The 21,363-nt window shown below is 46.2% G+C and overlaps 1 protein-coding gene across 8 annotated transcripts in view; it reads left to right on the forward strand.

Moving 5' to 3' along the window:
- Window positions 1-21,363, forward strand: part of DAAM2 (dishevelled associated activator of morphogenesis 2) — a 398,259-nt gene that overhangs the window by 112,869 nt on the left and 264,027 nt on the right. For 7 of the 8 annotated variants that reach the window (XM_075595377.1, XM_075595378.1, XM_075595376.1 and 4 more), the window contains one exon: window positions 17,609-17,817. In XM_075595377.1, coding sequence (XP_075451492.1) covers window positions 17,641-17,817 — 177 coding nt within the window. In that variant the 5' untranslated portion in view covers window positions 17,609-17,640. Of the gene's footprint in view, window positions 1-9,817; window positions 9,931-17,608; window positions 17,818-21,363 lie in introns of those variants that run through there. The other variant, XM_075595380.1, reaches the window with a different exon arrangement.

Genomic DNA, 21,363 nt, shown 5'->3' on the forward strand with positions numbered 1-21,363 from the left:
ACAGGTCTCAGACGCCTACAATCGTTTCTGAACCAACAATCTCCATCAAAACCATTTATTTTTTACCTTATACTGTACGAATCGGGACTGGACCAAGTACTCAAAGCTCTATAGATCGTCTCTCTCTCAGCTCTGGGCATCCCTCTATTTCCAAGTTATTTTAATTTTTTTGCCAGTACAAATATGGGGAAAAACACCGATATCTGTAGGGTTACCATGTCACAATGCCATGTCGTCTCACAATGATGTAACTGCATTCTGTTAGCCACCAGAGTGTGAGACTGATCTGAGCGGCCATATTGTTTCTCCCAGACCAGAATTCCTGTAAGAATATGTTGTATCTCAGGAGCCAGGGGGTCCTGTAGCTTGTGGTGGGGTTCAACTCTGGGGAACCCCTTGTTTCAAATGATGTAGAAAAAAAAGATGTATGTATGTTTAACGTAAACCCAGGCTGTGCTGAGAAGCTGTGTAATGCGGCTGGCATAAGATTATAGGGGTCCATGTTAAAATGGATGAGAAGTAAAGGTGACAGACTGTGCTCATTTGCATGTCATTACCCAGAATCCCTGGCTGTTGTGGAAGCCCTGTTTGACAACGGGGAAAGACAGGGTTGCAGACCTGTCTGAGACATGCAAATGCACCATAAGTGATGTTTTTATTTACTGTATGTTAAATGAGAAATTCTTGCCATTTTCATTTTTTAACACAGGATTGAAACAGTGGGTCTCCCGAGCTGAACCCCGTTAATTTCAGCTTTGGGACCCCGGCTTCCAGAAATACAGACCTCCATATGGGGTGCGGGTAGCAGCTCCAGCTGGCCTTTAAGTTTAAAGCTCCAGCATCCCATGGGCCAATAGGAAGCTGAACGTGATGACATCACAGCTTCCTGTTGGCCCATAGAACGCTGGATCCACGAAACGCCGCCAGAATGTGAATCCTGGTAGTCGAGCGGCTACAGGCGCCCCCTATGGAGATAAGTATCTCCAGAAGCAGGGGGTCCCCAAAGCTGAAATTAATGGGGTTCAGATTTGGAGACCCCCATGCTTCAATCCAATGGGGAAACAAATTAGCTGACTTCAAATATTATTAGTGGGGCACAATAAAAACAGGATAACACAGAAGAAGAAGGAGGACGCATCTTTCATCGGTTTTATAAGGTAATCATTTCTTTTAAGCGCAGGAAAAAGAGCGTTTAGGAAATAGACCTGCGACAAGAAACTGTAAAAGGTGTGTTATTCGTGTACAGTACCCCGGGCCATGAATAAGAATATCCCACCTCATTACTCTTTGTTTAAAAAGAGACTTCCATATAAGTTCACCTGGATTCATCCCTGCTAAGAATAGTGATGCAAATGTAGGCCTGTCCCACTCCCTATGCACCTCACCACATAGTCTGAATAGCCTCCTTCTATTATTTCCCATGAATAATCTCCGCAGTCACTGGCAGGGAACACAGATTATTTAAATAAATTAACTTGGACTTCATGGGAATCTAAAAGCAGTATCATGTATTGTTCTTGGAGTGAATGCAGGGCCTTACCTCATGCAAATGCTGTCCCTCGGAGGAACATGAGAGGGTGTGAGAGGAGGCCTGGGTATTAACCACTTGTGAGCCAGAGGTGTGTGCGGCATACAGACGGTTGCACTCTCCGTCAGCTCTCGAGAGGTTGGATGTCCATGCTTTGCAATACACTGCAGGCCGCTCAGGCTTCACACAACATAGAGAAAAAACCTTTTGAACAGGTCCCTCTAGAAGGGTTAAATACCCTACTATGCGAAGTATTTTAGGTCCCCTGGGCCCCGAAGACCTAAATGCAATAAATGATGATGATAAAATGTACTTGGAACTCATTTGCAGCCAGTTTCTGTGAAATCCCATCTCCACCCACGATTAGGGACTTTGGGACCTATTCATTAGACTTCAAGATTGTGAATGCAAAATCGCCCGGAAATCTTTGTCACCAGATTCATTAAGAACCATATACTGAATGCATGATAATTGCATGGTTCGACATCTTATCTCTCTCTCTCTCTCTCTCTCTCTCTCTCTCTCTCTCTCTCTCTCTCTCTCTCTCTCTCTCTCTCTCTCTCTCTCTCTCTCTCTCTCTCTCTCTCTCTCTCTCTCTCTCTCTCTCTCTCTCTCTCTCTCTCTATCCCTACTCATCCACTAAACCTCTCATCCTCTTCCCACCTCTCCCCCCTCTCTCTCTTTCCCTCTCTTTCTGCCTCCCCACCTCACTCTCTGCCTCCCCACCTCACTCTCTCCCCATTCCCACCTCTCTCACCCCCTCCCCATTTCCACCTCTCACCCCCTCCCCACCTTTCTCTCCCCCTGCCCACCTCTCTATCCCCATCCCCACCTCTCTCTCTCCCAACCTCACTCTCCCTCCCCACCTCTCTCTCCCCATTCCCACCTCTCTCTCCCCATCCCCACCTCTCTCTCCCAACCTCCCCCTCCCCACCTCCCTCTCCCTCCCCACCTCTCTATCTCTCTCCCCCTCCCCACCTTCCACATCTCTCTTCCCACCTCTCTCTCTGTCTCTCTCTCCAGCAAAAAGCCATTTTCCACCTAGCTGAGGGAGGCGAGATTTTCGCCTGTGACTTTCCAGGCGCTCTGCAAATTAGCAAGTTAATGAACAGCCCGTGAATATGAAGTTGTGTGAGATTGTTTTATTTGCATACACAATTTGCTGATCACACCAACACTTACAAAGGACAAAATGTGCATAGCTGCAACCAACATGTTCCACAAACGGCCATGCTACGGAATGAGGGCTCAATGACTATGGCGGGATGCAAAATCTGTGGGGAAACCGCCGTTTGGACACACACACGTTAAATAATAAATGTATATAAAAGCAGAAAGCCAAGCTGCACGCCATTATTTTTTAAAACTTACCTGAACCGGGGGGTCCTGTCGGGCTGAGACATGGTCGTCCAGCATCCAAGGACACCCTAAATGTTTTGTCCACTGAGAATATGATCACAGAATCAGGGCTCCGTCCTGCAGCCAGTAGAAAGTGCTTTGCCCACTTTTGCTGGAGGGGCTAAGTGATGAATGAGTAGTTCACGTATAATGGCTCTGCCTTTTAAGTGGTTACATCTAGTTAAAATCCCAGGGTTAGCTCTCCTTGTGAGCGTCACTTTATCTACCTAAATGTATCAAATACATGTACAGTACAGTATATGAAAAATGCCACGGATCGAGTAGGGTCTGAGATTTAACAATGGATAGGAAACTGCACAGTCTAGGTGAGCTAAGTTGTTTTTATCTACTGTGGAATCCTGTATTTCTATATTACCTGTAGCTCTGGCACTGACATTAGATTGTAAGTTCTATGGGTCACTGTGCCTGAAAAATGCAGTGCTTCTGTATATAAGAAAAAAATATTATTCTATTATGTAACCGACTGAGACAAATACTGTATGTGCATTGCCATTATTGTACTTTTCATTGTGCTTTTCACAATTAGGATACATTTGCAAACATATTAAACATTATTTCAATTATGTAAAATTAAAAAGTAAAGGAGTTACTAATCAGACTGTTTATATATTATCAATGGATGCAAACCTTGTATTGTATGTCTTTATTTATATAGCGCCAAAAGTGTACTCAGCGCTTTACAAAGAATACAGTACAGGGAATTATAATAATACAATAAGTGCAGCAAAATCAGACAATAGGAAAGGAAATCCCTACCCCGAAGAGCTTACAATCTAAGAGGTTTGATGGGGAAGTTACAGAGACAGCAGGGGAGGGAGTAAGTGCTGTATATGGCAGTGCTTGGTCACAATGGGTGGTAGGAGTCACTGAGTGTGGGACAGTAACCATGAGTGCAGGCTATTGGGATGCTTGATTTGTGGGGCAAGTTTTAAGGTTAGTCAGTATTAAAAGGAGAGGGTTAACACAATTTACAGGGGAAGAGATGGCAGGGAGGCACGGGTGAGAGCAGGTGTGTATGTCTGGCTTCAGGCTTAGGGGAGATCCCCAGCAGCAGGAAGGAGTAGATAGAGGACATGAATAGAGGATTTGTGGGGGTGTTTTTTTTATTGAGGGGTAAAGAAGTTATTGGGAGAGAGGTGTATAAATAATGGTGTCGTGGGGAGTGGGGAAGTTGGAGAGAACAGAGACATTCACAAAGGAGTGAGGAAACAGTAAACGTTAAAAGCAGTAGGGAGGGCATAGTGATATGCAGGAGGAGAGACTTCCCAGGTACTGGGGGATAGAAAGAGTACAAATAATCACAGCTTTTGGAAAGTTAAGTTCTCACAGTTGCAAAGTTGTTGTGCAGAGTCCCAATCTTCCTCAAATCTTCACCTCCAATTTCAACTCCAAAATTAACTCTGCCAGACACGTTAGATGTGACACTTAAGATGGGACACACAGCCAATTCAAAGCCTTGTGAATTAAATTAACGGGAGAATGAAGCTGGGATGGAGCTCATTTGGAAGAAACAAGACTCTGAAAGGGAACCTTCTTGAGTGCCTCCAGGGGGGAGTGTATTCGCTAAGTGGGGGCTGCACATTTAACTCTCTTGCTGCCACAGACTAGCAACAGATTGCAGAGCAGTGGAGGGGTTAACAGTTTTTGGAACCATACTTGTGAGATGAGCTGTAGCACAAAGATGTCCCTAATTTGTAGCCAAAGCTGGCCAGTGCTTACAATGCTGTGAGATCTTCAAACAGCCTCAATGTTTCCAGGATATGCGTGGAATGAGCTTTTTCCTAGAAAACAGTATGCTAAGCAGCCCTTTCAGAGCTTGTCTAAATGTCAGTCATGAATCTAAGGCTTCCGAGCAGATCCCAGCTGGGAAAATGTCACTGATTTCATTCCATTTTAAGTAGAAAGTGCTGTACTTCGGCTCGCCACTGTTTCATAGCACAACCCAGGGGGCCTATTCATCATTGTTATTTATTTGTGTGTTTCACATATTCAGAACTTTGCATCTAATACTTTTAAATCCTTTTACCCTTTTTGTTGCTGCTTTGGGCAGTGAAATTGTTAATAGGCTACAGTTCACAGTGAGGGGAAAATGTGATATTTGACGATAAGATAAGAGATTGTGAAATCCAGATAATACATGTAACAGGTATTCCCCCAGCCTCGGGGAGATGTCACTGTTACCTGGTATTCTTGTGCTGCTCACCTGCTAGACTTACAGGATACTGAGTGGGGAAGACAGGACAGGCTTTAGAAATATTCACAGCTCTTCACTCGGTGCAGCGCCTCCATCTCCTGCAGGCCCCAGCAGAGCCGGGCGCAGTTTCTGCAGGAAACCCCTCTTGTACTCCCCCTGATAAACTGCAGTCACAGGCAGGAGTATATACAGTCTCAGGCAGGACTGTATACAAACAGCAAGTGGTCTTTATTCCTTTGTCAACAGGATACAGCATACAACAGGTACACTTCTTCAAAGGGGTCGCTGCATTCAACCCCCAGGGCTTGAGGCCCCAAAGGTCTATCCCTGACTTCCATATACCCTGGTGGAGTAAGGAGTAGTATCCTACTCCCCTGCGGGAGGGGAAGGCCGGTGGCCAGAGCCCTGGCTCCACACTTCCTACTCCACAGTGAACCACTACATTTAGGCTCTGCAGCTCCTTTTGTACCCGGGGGGAGGGGGGGGTCTTAGGTCCGAGCCCCTAATAAGGCTGTACACAGGCATTAGGCCTATCCCTCCCCACCCTTGTCACTCAAGGGAGCTGTTAACTGCAGTGAAACCCAGATTAACCCTAACACTGCCTGCACTGGTACCAGGGTTTATGTGTTAGGCAGGGCAGATTTTTAGCCAAAGTTACCGTACACGCATCTGAAAATGAGAGTTTTCCATAAAAGCTGCAATTGGTGAACTATTTTACATTGAACATTAATAACAAAATGCAATAGTATTGGTGAAGAACATAAATGAATTATAGTGAAAGGTCCCAATAAGTTCTTGTTTATAGTGTGTTTTTGCAGCACATTATGTTTTCTGTCAGCTGTAATGAAACCATTTATAATGAATGATGTATTACTCCATACACATTGTTATTGACAGGCTGCTGTACTGTATGTAGGGGGTATGAAGCAGTATGCACTTCTAACTGAACCAGGGTATCTCCCAGGGATACAATAGATGGAATAACCATGTGTCTTGTAGACCCAACAGAAAATGTTCTGATTTTTTTTTTTTTATACATTAATCTTTTAAATATGAACGTTCTTCACATGCAACGAATCGTAAGGTTAAACAAAAAGAAACACACAAACTACCGCACAACGGCACTAGTGATTCTCCTGTAGTTGTGAAAGTTTCTTTCGGAGTCCATTGCTGGTCTCTTTAGAGATGATCAGTGGTACTGGCATCCATTGGTAATGTTTGGGCAAAGTTAGTAAGGCATTTGCACGATGGGAAAGCAGGCACTTCTTTGCATCCTTTGCACGGGTTGCAAATGTCCAACATTTGACAATTTCACAAAGCTGTGTAAATGTGTTTCACCCCGCTCTACCCTCCGGCGCCAGAGATGGACGATCTGTCAGCCCAAGTACGAATCGGCTGCAAAACCGGCGTTTCTTCGCCAATTCGACTCTCCACGAATTCGTCCAAGTACGAAAATAAGTCACCTCTATATTTAAAAACAAATAATATTTGTATTATACGTGTGAACCCTCTTTACCCAGCTCAAAAAAGTGTCACATTGAGGTGTCTTCTATACAGTGGGGGTGCTCGGCGTCTCTGTTTACCTTCTCGGGGTGCTGGCATCCGGGCTGGCTGGGCGTGTATGTTAGGAGGTAGAATGAAGGGCGACAATACTTGCCAAAGCAAGAAAAGAGATCCTGTTTATGAGCAGTCAGGTCCTGTGAGCACCACTCCTATCACATTAGGCTGCGTCCACGCTGCCGCTGACCGCGCTTGGCGCTTAGCGCGGTCAGCACAATCAATTTTAATCTGTCTGGCCACGCTCACATGGCGCCCGTGCATGTACGCTCGCGGGCGCTAGGTGCTTGCCGAGACAGATAATGAGACAGATAAGGATTTGTCCAGAATCTTCCCCGGTAGCTCTCATTACAACTCTAAGGAGGCATATTCTTCTTAAGCTTCACCCCCCTTTCAGCTCTCATACTCAGGGTAGGTACATTCTTAGTCCTTCACTATAAAGCTACTTGTTGCTTCTCTACCTTGTGTTCAGTTTACCCTTGTCATACTGTCCCTATGCATTTAACTGAGGCTGGCATTAGGATGGTCTGTCTGGCTGATCCATATTAGTGCTCTGGAATCCTGACCCCCGCTGGAGCATCATGCTTGTTCCTGTCACTTGGCTGAGAGCCAATGTTGGCCTCTACTAAGGGACACGTTCCTGAACTAAAAACAATAACGTTGACAGGAAATCCTTACCACAAATAGCTATACGATTAAGCAGGACTTACACTGGCGACACACTTTATTCGAGCTCGGCTAGTCCCACGAATTCGGGTATACCCGGGTGTATTGAGGTTTGTGACTGTTTTCTGCCCGAGTGCATTGAGGTATTTTCCAGGCAGGGATTGAAGCATTTTATTCCCGCTGGCTGCAATACTGCACAGTATATATATATATACTGCATTAAAATTCATGCATTTATGCCATCTGGTAGACACGCGAAGCATTGCAGCCTATTAAATCCTAATCATTATCATTTATCAGATCAGCCGCCCGTCAGCCAGGCATGAACCCAGGCTGGGAAGGCAAACGCAACGGGGCTTGTCAGAGGTGAGGAGCGGCGCATTCCAGGTATCTGCCAGGTACATACTGGGTATTTGCTCGAATAAAGTGTGTCGGTGCAGTACACTTCAACTGTGAAACTCCTCCACTTTCTGTTACCTTCTGGAACCTAAAATATTCCATCCCCACTATACAAACCCCATAGTGACATCACTAATAACTACGACTACTAGGGGAGGAGTTTGGATTCTACTAAGTATCTTTACTTAATGACATCACTAAGCATCTTCTAGTCATCCGGACACAGATGATGCATTTGTAGCTACCCATACAATTAAGCCTCTAGGGCCCGTAACCTTTTAAGTGAAAATAGTAATCCCAAAGGGGAATTACATACGAAAATTCGAGTACGCGAAAGCGAGAATTCATTTAACGATGAGAACATTGGACTAAGGGAAAATCGATTTAAAGTGAAGCGAAAGAACAAAAGCAGCGAATAAACTGCTAAATAGGGTCCGATGCAGAAAATTATACTTTTGCTTTTTTAATAACAAAAAGTTTGAACACGCGTTGGCAGAGAAATAGAACGGTTGGACTGAAAGTTTGCGAGCTGAACTTTGACACATTTGACCATCGCTCTGCGGTACTGAAAGAGTTACGTTCACGTGCAGCTTTTGTACAAACTCCAGCTGAAATACAAAAACAGTGCGGATCTCTGCGTATAATCCTGCTGAGACTGCGGGGGGGGGCGGGATTCACATCACATGAAGAGAATCATCTGATAAGGCAGGGAAATTGCATTAGGACAATTACGTTTGGTCACTGAGCCAAGTGCATTCAAATTGAACACAGATTTGCTGTCAGCTCAGAGGACATCCTCATTACTGCACAGGGGTGACCCTGCTCGGGGTGAGAGAGAGGGGTGCAGACCGCAGACAGTGTCACGCAATGCAACACCTAAAGCGTCAGTACTCCCATCTGAGATCTCTGTATATATAGAGACACACCATTATAAGGTGGGCTAATTAGAAAAGCACCCGGCACATAGTGAAACATGCTGATGTGAGGATACCTTTATATACAGTGTGAATTGCAATGAGTGCGCTTTACAGGAGCAGCAGGAATAAAGGTATATAACATCTATATTTACATGCACTGAGAGGGTGTTATATGTCATTGCATTCGAAGTCCTATGTGTGTTTTTTATATTTTTATAAATCAGCTGTGTAGTGTTAGATAATACTTACTGGATATTTATTTCACCATTTAGGAAGCGACAGAACTTTCTCTTTGGGAATAGGCGGTCCCATTGTGTCCCCCGGGAAGCAGGACCTTTAGCCGATCGTTCCCGGGACAAAGGAACGACCGGCAGCTTAGATAATTACACTGCATAAATGTATAGAACTGCTGCATTTATTAGACCTAAAAATAAACAAACAAACAAAAATAAATTACCGGCGAGAGCCAATGCCCCTATATGTTTTGGTTGGTTGTGTTTTACTTCTACACTGTATATTTCTCTACAGAGTTTTGCAACTACTTAATGTTTTAATCAACTACAGTAGGTGTGTGCAAGCTGGGGGGTGAGAGTTTTCTGGGGGGGGGGGGTGCGGCGGTTGCAGAGGCTCCGCGCTCTTCCCCAAGGCATTTAAATGAAATGCGGGGGGCGTCGCGTGAGGCCTCTGCAGCTCGCTTACCTTGATTCAGGCAGCTGGTGGGACGCGTTGCCATTCAAACTACGCCGCGGGGTGACATGACATCACATGGACCCACGTCGTCACTTGATGCTTGATACAAGTGGGGGTGGAGGGGGGGCACGAGCAGTGGGGAAGAGCATGCAGGGGGCGCAGGACAACAAGTTTATCCATTCAGAGAATTATATTGCTTGAAACATACTGTATACACTACAGTATGTATATATATATGTGTGTGTGTGTGTTTGTGTGTATCCTATATTTATTTGGGTTTACAGCCTGCATGCGCGCTGGTCCTACAAGTACAGATGTTGAACTCAGTGCTACTAAATATAACCTCAGGAGGTTACAAGGTTAGATATGTTGCCAACAGTCTTGGCTTCACTAGAGCTGAGGCACTGAACCATTTATAGCTCTGCAGAGAGACTGTAAAGCTGCCCTTCCATGTTTGACAAGTAGTACTGCGCACGCTCAAAATTCTTCTCCAGGACTTCCTTACAAAATAGTATGAAGTACTGTAAGTGCTCAGACGTGTGGGAGACTGGTGATTCGAGGTAAGCAGGAGCGTTTGCCAAGAGGAGGAGGTCAGGGAGAGCGTTGCCAAGATGTGTGTAGGCTGTGCCTATCACAGGCAGTCTGGCAGGCAGGTACTATACTCTGGACATGAAAGTCTTGCGGTTGCAGCCCTGTGCACACAGTGATGAAATCGCAAGTTTGCTAAGTGACTGCAGTTTGCTCCGTGTCGGACCAGTCCTGTACAAAAGACATTTCAGAGTATATTTTCTCTAATTCATTATGCGTTGGGGCCGTAACTTGAACAGCAAAATAAACTCCGGAGCTGTGGAATGAAATGTAATAATGTTGGACTATGTGTTGCATGATGGGGGGCTCTTCCCACAGCTCCCCATTGACTGGGTAAAATTATGTTGGTAAAGTTGCTTTCACCCGGGACTCTTATGTATATTTAATTACAATGTATTTTTGCGCTCACAAAAGGGAAGACTTTGAGTTGTCAGTCTCTTTTGGGAATGGAGGTGTTAACTTTGAGAGCCACAAGCTCCGTGGCACCTGAGTGTTCGTGGTAGTCATGTGATTGCTTGCGTGGCCATCGCATGGTCGCCCACCGGTTCAGCGGTGTTAGGAAATAGGCCTGGTCCCCGCTGGCTACTGCAGCGCCCGCTGCGGCGGACGCTGCAGGGACGAGAGCCCTCCCCTCAATGGCGCCGGGCCCACTGCGAGGGGGGGCCGCAGCGCTGTGGCGAGAGTTGCTTCTGCTCTCAATAGAATTGAGAGCAGGATTCGCGACGGAGCGCTAAGCCACGCCCCCCGGCGGTTCAGCCAATGAGGGCGAACCTGCCGAGTGATGTCATGGCTGCACCCCGTCACTCCCCCGCCACGCCCCCCTGCCACCCGCCCCCCCGTCTCTCCTGCAGCTCACTGCAGACCGGGGAATCGGCTGCACGCGCCGCCAGTCTCGCGGGCAGCGGAGGTACTGGGCCCTCAGCCTTAGAGAGGAAGCCGGGAGGATGCGATCTCTCGGAATAAGCGAAAATGGGATGACATCTAGTGGACATCCCAAGGGCCACACCATGTCTGCCCACTGCTATTAGGTCCCTTTGGCCCTAAAAGGGAGGGAACCGCTAAAGTAGCAATCCCCTATTTATGTAGCAATCCCCTATTTATGTAGCAATCCCCTATTTATGTAACAATCCCCCATGTATGTAACAATCCCCCATGTATGTAACAATCCCCCATTTATGTAGCAATCCCCCATGTATGTAACAATCCCCCATGTATGTAACAATCCCCTATTTATGTAACAATCCCCCATGTATGTAACAATCCCCCATTTATGTAGCAATCCCCCATGTATGTAACAATCCCCCATGTATGTAACAATCCCCCATGTATGTAACAATCCCCCATGTATGTAACAATCCCCCATGTATGTAACAATCCCCCATGTATGTAACAATCCCCCATGTATGTAGCAATCCCCCATGTATGTAACAACCCCCCATGTATGTAACAATCCCCCATGTATGTGGGCCTATTTTTAAAAATTATTTCTAATTTTTCTTTAAATTTAAAAAAAATATATACAAATTGCATTTCTTTTTCTAATACATGGGAAGTACTGAGTGGAGGACCCTGTAATACTGTACATGAGAAGTGATGAGTGGAGGACCCTGTAATACTGTACATGAGAAGGGATGAGTGGAGGACCTTGTAATACTGTACATGAGAAGTGATGAGTGGAGGACCCTGTAATACTGTACATGAGAAGTACTGAGTGGAGGACCCTGTAATACTGTACATGAGAAGTTATGAGTGGAGGACCCTGTAATACTGTACATGAGAAGTGATGAGTGGAGGACCCTGTAATACTGTACATGAGAAGTGATGAGTGGAGGACCCTGTAATACTGTACATGAGAAGTGATGAGTGGAGGACCCTGTAATACTGTACATGAGAAGTACTGAGTGGAGGACCCTGTAATACTGTACATGAGAAGGGATGAGTGGAGGACCCTGTAATACTGTACATGAGAAGTGATGAGTGGAGGACCCTGTAATACTGTACATGAGAAGTAATGAGTGGAGGACCCTGTAATACTGTACATGAGAAGTACTGAGTGGAGGACCCTGTAATACTGTTCATGAGAAGTGATGAGTGGAGGACCCTGTAATACTGTACATGAGAAGTGATGAGTGGAGGACCCTGTAATACTGTACATGAGAAGTACTGAGTGGAGGACCCTGTAATACTGTACATGAGAAGGGATGAGTGGAGGACCCTGTAATACTGTACATGAGAAGTGATGAGTGGAGGACCCTGTAATACTGTACATGAGAAGGGATGAGTGGAGGACCCTGTAATACTGTACATGAGAAGTGATGAGTGGAGGACCCTGTAATACTGTACATGAGAAGGGATGAGTGGAGGACCCTGTAATACTGTACATGAGAAGTACTGAGTGGAGGACCCTGTAATACTGTACATGAGAAGTAATGAGTGGAGGACCCTGTAATACTGTACATGAGAAGTGATGAGTGGAGGACCCTGTAATACTGTACATGAGAAGTGATGAGTGGAGGACCCTGTAATACTGTACATGAGAAGTAATGAGTGGAGGACCCTGTAATACTGTACATGAGAAGTACTGAGTGGAGGACCCTGTAATACTGTACATGAGAAGTACTGAGTGGAGGACCCTGTAATACTGTACATGAGAAGTAATGAGTGGAGGACCCTGTAATACTGTACATGAGAAGTGATGAGTAGGGGACCCTGTAATACTGTACATGAGAAGTTATGAGTGGAGGACCCTGTAATACTGTACATGAGAAGTGATGAGTGGAGGACCCTGTAATACTGTACATGAGAAGTACTGAGTGGAGGACCCTGTAATACTGTTCATGAGAAGTGATGAGTGGAGGACCCTGTAATACTGTACATGAGAAGTGATGAGTGGAGGACCCTGTAATACTGTACATGAGAAGTACTGAGTGGAGGACCCTGTAATACTGTACATGAGAAGGGATGAGTGGAGGACCCTGTAATACTGTACATGAGAAGTGATGAGTGGAGGACCCTGTAATTCTGTACATGAGAAGTAATGAGTGGAGGACCCTGTAATACTGTACATGAGAAGTACTGAGTGGAGGACCCTGTAATACTGTTCATGAGAAGTGATGAGTGGAGGACCCTGTAATACTGTACATGAGAAGTACTGAGTGGAGGACCCTGTAATACTGTACATGAGAAGGGATGAGTGGAGGACCCTGTAATACTGTACATGAGAAGTGATGAGTGGAGGACCCTGTAATACTGTACATGAGAAGTGATGAGTGGAGGACCCTGTAATACTGTACATGAGAAGTACTGAGTGGAGGACCCTGTAATACTGTACATGAGAAGTACTGAGTGGAGGACCCTGTAATACTGTACATGAGAAGTGATGAGTGGAGGACCCTGTAATACTGTACATGAGAAGTGATGAGTGGAGGACCCTGTAATACTGTACATGAGAAGTGATGAGTGGAGGACCCTGTAATACTGTACATGAGAAGTAATGAGTGGAGGACCCTGTAATACTGTACATGAGAAGTACTGAGTGGAGGACCCTGTAATACTGTTCATGAGAAGTGATTGTATTGTATTGTATGTCTTTATTTATATAGCGCCATTAATGTACATAGCGCTTCACAGCAGTAATACACGTGGTAATCAAATAAATAACAGATAATATAAATAACAGATCATGGGAATAAGTGCTTTAGACATAAAAGTAACATTTCGGAAGAGGAGTCCCTGCCCCGAGGAGCTTACAGTCTAATTGGTAGGTAGGGAGAACGTACAGAGACAGTAGGAGGGAGTTCTGGTAAGTGCGTCTGCAGGGGGCCAAGCATTATGTATCGTGTTTAGAATATCCACAGTGCTATTCATATGCTTCTTTAAGCAAGTGTGTCTTAAGGTGGGTCTTAAAGGTGGATAGAGAGGGTGCTAGTCGGGTACTGAGGGGAAGGGCATTCCAGAGGTGTGGGGCAGTCAGTGAAAAAGGTTTAAGGCGGGAGAGGGCTTTAGATACAAAGTGATGAGTGGAGGACCCTGTAATACTGTACATGAGAAGGGATGAGTGGAGGACCCTGTAATACTGTACATGAGAAGTGATGTGTGGAGGACCCTGTAATACTGTACATGAGAAGTGATGAGTGGAGGACCCTGTAATACTGTACATGAGAAGTACTGAGTGGAGGACCCTGTAATACTGTACATGAGAAGTACTGAGTGGAGGACCCTGTAATACTGTACATGAGAAGTACTGAGTGGAGGACCCTGTAATACTGTACATGAGAAGTGATGAGTGGAGGACACTGTAATACTGTACATGAGAAGTACTGAGTGGACGACCCTGTAATACTGTACATGAGAAGTACTGAGTGGACGACCCTGTAATACTGTACATGAGAAGGGATGAGTGGAGGACCCTGTAATACTGTACATGAGAAGTGATGAGTGGAGGACCCTGTAATACTGTACATGAGAAGTGATGAGTGGAGGACACTGTAATACTGTACATGAGAAGTACTGAGTGGACGACCCTGTAATACTGTACATGAGAAGTACTGAGTGGACGACCTTGTAATACTGTACATGAGAAGGGTTGAGTGGAGGACCCTGTAATACTGTACATGAGAAGTACTGAGTGGAGGACCCTGGTGACAGCAAATAGATTGCTGCCCATATTCACATACTCCATAGGACACCCTCTGCAGCCCAAAGACACCATAGAGCAGGGTGCTCAACTCCAGTCCTCAAGCCCCCCACGCCCCCATCCCCCCTACCAACAGGTCAGGTTTTCAGGATATTTCTGCTTCAGCATAGGTGGCTCAAACAGTGGCTCAGTCGAAGAGTGAGCCACTGATTGAGCTACCTGTGCTGAAGCAGTGACTTCTGATTGCCAAATGGTTAATACCGGGGTTCTCAACTCCAATCCTCAAGACCCCACTCCCAACAGGTCAGGTTTTCAGGATATCTCTGCTTCAGCACAGGTGGCTTAATCAGTGGCTCAGTCTAAGAGTGAGCCACTGATTGAGCCACCTGTGCTGAAGCAGGGAAATCAGTGGCTCGGTCTAAGACTGAGCCACTGATTTAGCCACCTGTGCTGAAGCAGGGACTGCTGATTGCCAACTTGAGTCCTCAAGACCACCCAACAGGTCAGGTTTTCAGGATATCCCTGCTTCAGCACAGGTGGCTCAATCACTGGCTCCAGATTTATCACAGACAAAACGCTCCTTGCGTTCAACGGGAAGTCTAGTGCTGTTTTTTGCTCCAATTCCCCCCCCCCCCTGTTTTGCAGCAGAGAGACCTTGACAAATAGATCCCCTTATACCTGCAGCGCATTCAATGCAATGGCCTGCAAGGTATTTCCTTCACTGGAAGGTTTCTCATGGTGTAGCGCTGCTTAGTAAACATTTCCCTTAATGTGTGGGTTGAGGTTCAGAGACTGATGTGTCCTGGATGATTTCAACTGCAAAAGGTAAAGGACCTGCTGCATAAAAAGCCCCAGCTCCTGAGCGAGACCAGACCTCCCAGACCCTGCTCAGCCTCCTTGTCAGACAGCTGCCTGTATGTGCTCTATAGCGCTCGTTCATGTTGCAGATGGGGAGCAGCGTGGCTGGCGAAGGCTGCTGATTTTCTTTTCCATTCCAACATACAAGCTAATTGTGTGAATAAATGACACGCTGTAACGAAATACCTGTCCATCTCACATGGGGAAGAATGGAGCCACAGTTGCATGGAAAACCTCTCTCTGCTGGAGGAGTCAGTGAGACGATACTGTTCTGTATGCACTGCAGCCTCCGCTAACACCGGCGCGGCAAATGTACATTAATAGGTCTTAGCACAGATCAGGGTGCTCAGCTCCAGACCTCAAGAACCCCCAACAGGTCTGGTTTTCCGGATAACCCTGCTACAGCACAGGCTCTGATTGAGCCACCTGTGCTGAAGCTGGGATATCCTGAAAACCTGACCTGTTGAGGGGGCTTAAGGACTGGAGCTGAGCACCCTTGGCATAGAATATGCTGAGCTCTACATATCAACGTACGTAGCATATTGCATGCGTCGTATTCATCACAGAGTAGTTATTTGGTCGCGCCTCGTGCTTTAGTATACCTGCGCCAGGATGCGTCGATGTATTAATCTTATCTGCGCCATTTTTGGGTATGTCTGTGTCGGCCTGTAATGAGATGAGTGATTTACTGAGTAAGTGGGAGGAGTTAGGGCGACTTGCGTTGTTCTTGATGGTTTTCGGTGTCGGTTTTGCAGGGGGTCTCTGGAATTGAACCCCGTTGATTTCAGCTCCGGGGACCCCCCGCTTCCAGAGATACTTGCTTCCGAACTAGGTGCCAGTAGCCGCTCGGGCTCAGCATGCAGCGCTTTCAGCTTTGAAGCTCTCGCGTCACATGAGCCAATAGGAAGCCGCACCCATGACGTCACGGCTTCCTATTGGCCAGCAGGCCGGGAAATATCTGAAGAGCGGACATATTGTGAACCCTGGTAGCCGAGGAGACCGGCTATTGGCACCTAATTTGCAGGTAAGTATCTCCGGAAGCAGAGGGTCCCCCGAGCTGAAATTAATGAGCTCCGGCTCCGGAGACCCCCGACTCCAACCCTATATATCAAAAAAATTAAATTGGCAAAAAATCCGCCACCTTGGATTGCCTCTTTAAAGGTGACGTACGTCTTTGTTTTTAGCTCAAAGCAGTAGCAGTAGAAATCCTTTTTTTTTGTAGCGTTTCAGAGAGAAAAAAAATGCAGGTTTTTTAGGCAACGGCATCAGCGCAAACGTGATACATAGAGCGCGCTGTGTAATGCGCGCAGGCAAAGGGGAGACGTAGCACGGGCCTCCAATCTGATTTCCTGAGTGTGTGATGAATGCTGCCATGTTGAAGGGAATGGAATGGAAGATAAACAGCGGGGATCGTTAATTCAATCGTGCCCTTCGCAAAACCTGCGGCCATGTTGCTGCAATGAAACCGCCTCAAATTCGTGAAAGGAGCTAATCCTTCTAGCTTCCAAATTGGGGCAAAATGCAGAAACAGTACTTATAAGAGGGAAATATTTCCAATGAAAGCATTAGACGTTTCGCTTTAATTATCCCCGTGCACTGCTTTAGTAAATGACCATCTAAAAGTAAAACGAGTGTCGGCTTCACATCATGGCTTAATATGGGAAGTGAAGTGGTTAAGCGGATAGTTTTGAATGTGCCAGCCTCTGGGGTCTTTTTATTGGAGTAAAATCAGTATAAATGAATTGTACCAGATTTATTAAAACAAAAGAACAAACCATGTTGCTTTCACTGGGAGGACCTTTCTTTGGTATTTATGGTGCTGTATTTGCACTGTTGTTTCCCTACTTTTGAGGAGACTTCAGTAAATAAACCCCTACTGTATGTGTTCAATTTTTGCCTCAGCCCTTTTCATTGAGTATATGAGAGAGCCCAGTGACACACATACATGATATTGAAGCTTTGTCAGCCTCGTGGGTCCTGAAACAAAAGGCTGGGAAAGTCATTCTCTGGCCGGCTCCCTGGTTCAGATAGGGTTAAAATTGATTAGCAATGTGGATTGCTGCTGTATTGTTTGTTGATTCTATTTAACATACTGTAGAGTGCAGCTATGGTCCTGTTCCTTATTTGATGTATATACCTTCTCTCTCTGTCTTTAGATCATGATCAGTAGATACAGGTAGCAGAGCACATGATGACCATGGCTCCCCGGAAAAGGAGTCGTCATGCCTTGGGGTTCCTGTGCTGCTTTGGGAGCAGCGAACACCCTGAAATTAACCTTAAGGACAATAACCCTCTCCAGTTCTTGGAGTTCACAGGACCCATCCCCTCAGCAGAGGAGCTCAATGCCAGGTTCTCAGAGCTGGTGGTAAGTTTACTGCCCTTTCCTTTTTCCATGGGTACAACATGTTTCTATGGAGGTTATCTACTGACGTCAATGGGAGTTTCCCTGCAGTAGGGCTCCGATTTGGCACTGTGTATGAATAAACCCTTTTCTTTATTGGTCCAGGTTGGTGGGAGTCTGAAATGTTGTCTTCATCAAACTATGAGTGTAGGGTAGGGGGAGGGATTTAATGCAAGTAACATGTCCTATGTGTAAGGGTGTTCTTCCTGTAACCCTCCTTGCCCAGCTCCAAAGGAGGTTACAGCGAGTTGAAGTATATACTGTACATGGCAATGCTCAGTCTCTGATACGTGTTCAGAGTGCTGGGTCAGTGCAGGCTGGGCGTGCTGGGTCAGTGCAGACACAATATGGCTTCATTTATAGTGCCTGAGCGATCCCTGCACTCTGATGGTTGGGCGTGGCCGGGATGTCACGAGGCTGGCTCGCCCTCATTGGCTGAACCGCTCACATGACGCGGCCGTCACGCGGAAAATCAAATATACTTGTTGGCTCAAAATGTTGGAGCATGGTCGCTCTTGCTCGCTCGCACGGTCACATGCACTATGGCCGGCCCGATAGAGCTAGTGTATTTTGTTCGCCATCGCAGCATAATCTCCACCCAAGGATGGGCGCCAGGAACTTTTATGGTACAAACAAGAGCTTTATTCACATCCGTTTATAATGCTCACCATACAAAAGACATACTTCACTTAGGACATTAACTGGTGGCAACCATATGGTTACTTTGTTACTTTGTGCTTCTTCCCCTAGTATTTGAAGGTGAGACAGTAAAGATGTACATTGAGTCTGGACTCAAGAGATAGCCCACCTAGTCCAATTAACACATCACAATAGTACAGTACTGGTACTGGGGGGTACTGTAGGTGTGGAAATTACATAGAAAGACAAAATGGCATATTGAGTTGTAAAGGATGTCACATTGGCGGAGGGGAATTTGGGGTGCTGAAATACACTTCTTTAAGTTTTAAAGTTTTGATCCGCAGAATACTTCATGGTCGACCAGAGTAAGGTACATTACACAAGTGCTGGTGCAGATGGGGTAAGTGCCAGACAAATATATACATTAAGAGTGTTGAGTGTCGGGCAGCCCACTCTTCTCTTCTTTACCAGCACCTTCGTACAGTACTGTACGGTTCTATCGTGTTTTGAACTTTGATTCATTTGTCACAATACTCTCTTCCAGACAGGTTTACACAAGCTACATTATTTTTTGGTGCAAGCAAGGACCCTCAGGCAGTCGGTAAATAATGCCAAGAGACACTGAAATGCAATCTCTTCTCCCTGCCCTGAGTCTATATGAGCAGATACTGTATTACAACATGTTTTTATATGAGTTCATCAGTAAAATAGCTTGGCAGACCAATTCCTTGAGGTTTTTTCTCTGATGAATGAGTGTAGCTTGTGCCCACAAACCACTTTGCCAGGGGACATATAATTGAGTTGGATGAATAAAGGAGAAAAGCTCAGTTTGTCTATAAACTCAAGAAACATGAAATCACATTTGGGGAATTATTGTTGCTCACGCAATAGATATTGATGCCCATAGCTTACTACCTTTTCCTCACGCCCACTTGTCTGTATCTTAGATACAGTATATGTTGGTCTGTAAATTCTCGTAGGTAGCTGAACATTCTACAACTATACTCCTGAACATTGACATGAGTAACACTTGGAAGGCGTCCAGGAGACGGGATTTCCATTCACCATTGGATGTGTCATGGAAACCACTAGATTAACTCAACCAGTGCAATAGGGGCATTGTGATGCTTTCTGATGGCTTTTTTTTTCTTTTCTTATGCACTTGTTTGTCCCAGAATTACTCACAAGCAGTTTATACACGATCCCCTAAAATGAATGATTACGCAAAACTGGGGGAAACCTAATGCAACCCCCCCCCCACACTATATTTATCAAAGAAGCATCTCCAATTGCTTGCAACTGGATTCCTTTTGAGTGATAACTGTGCTGTTGTTGCACTGTTTCTGCTATAGCTTGGCAGCTGAAAGAGTTGCGCAAGTAAGACCCCTTTCAGTCAGCACAGACCCTTCTTTAATAAGTACTGCAAGACCTAACATACTGTGAATTGGGACAATCTTGTGTACGTTAATCCCATCTGAAATAGCCCTAATTTTGCATGAAGGGGCTAATTGTACTCTGAGAGCCCTGCTTCTCACCCCAAGTCGTGTTCATTAAACACACTCCTTTCCTGCGACTAGCCCTGCTGGGTTTCACTTTGTCTGAGTCCTGTAGGTTTGGTGTCTGACCGCAGGTAAAAGACTTTCCTACATCACCAGCTTGTAATACTGACATGGCAGTACCCCTATACTCGCCGCTGATTTTATCTGGGACATTTAGCAATAGTCAAGAAGAGTTTCCTGATCTGCAAAGAGACAACGACAAGGATTTGTCTTGTTAATCTTGTTAAAATGCTAACATGTAAGGATCTTTCCATGAAGTATTTGCAGCAGATGTGTGGATTTTCCTGTCCTGTAGTGAATGTGAGGATCAGGATTCAGTCTACACTACAACTGCATAGCCACTTCTTATAATAATCAAACCAAACACATGGTGTCACCACACTATTATATTCTTGCTGTGTGTTTTTACACTGAGTGGGGGCTTGATTTTCACTAGAAAGCAGTATAATTTTGCTGATATTCCCATTACCTCCCAGCAGGGCCGCAGACTAGAGTTTCCACTGGGCCCCCCTCCCCAGTGTCGGCGGCCGTGCGAGACCCCCTATCGCTCACATTCACATCTCTCTCTGCCACCTTTCTCTCTCTCCCCCTCGCCTCTCTCTCGCTCCCACCTATGTCGCCCCCCACCCCTCTCTCTCTCATCCCCCACGTCTCTCTCCCTCTCTCTCCCTCGCCCCACCTCTCTCTCTCGCCCCACCTCTCTCTCTCGCCCCACCTCTCTCTCGCCCCACATCTGTGTCTCGCCCCCACCTCTGTCTCTCGCCCCACCTCTCTGTCTCGCCCCCACCTCTCTCTGTCTCGCCCCCACCTCTCTCTCTCTCTCTCACCCCCACCTCTCTCTGTCTCCCGCACCTCTCTTTCTCTCCCCCCACCTCTCTCTCTCCCCCTCTCTCCCTCTCTCGCCCCCACCTTGCTCTCCCCACCTCTCTCTCTGTCCCTCCACCTCTCTCCACCCCCCTCCCCGACCTTTGTCTCTACACCCATCCCCCCACTTCCCTGTCTACCCCCCTCCACCTCTCTCCCCTTCTGCCCCCACCTTTCTCTTCCCCCCAACTTTCTTTTCCCCCACATTTCTATCCCAACCCCACTTCTTCCTCTCTCCCTCTCTCGCCTTCCACCTCTCCCTCTCTCGCCCGCACCCTTCCATCTCTCTCTCACCCCCATCTCCCCATCTCTCTCTCGCCCGCCCCACCTCCAATCCAACACAACAACGCCATCTCCTCCAATCCAACACAATAACCCACCCATACAACACAAGAACCCCCCATCCAACACAATAACACCATCTCCTCCAATCCAACACAATAACCCA

Source organism: Ascaphus truei, chromosome 4, assembly GCF_040206685.1.
Source record: "Ascaphus truei isolate aAscTru1 chromosome 4, aAscTru1.hap1, whole genome shotgun sequence".
In the NCBI taxonomy this organism is placed as follows: domain Eukaryota; kingdom Metazoa; phylum Chordata; class Amphibia; order Anura; family Ascaphidae; genus Ascaphus; species Ascaphus truei.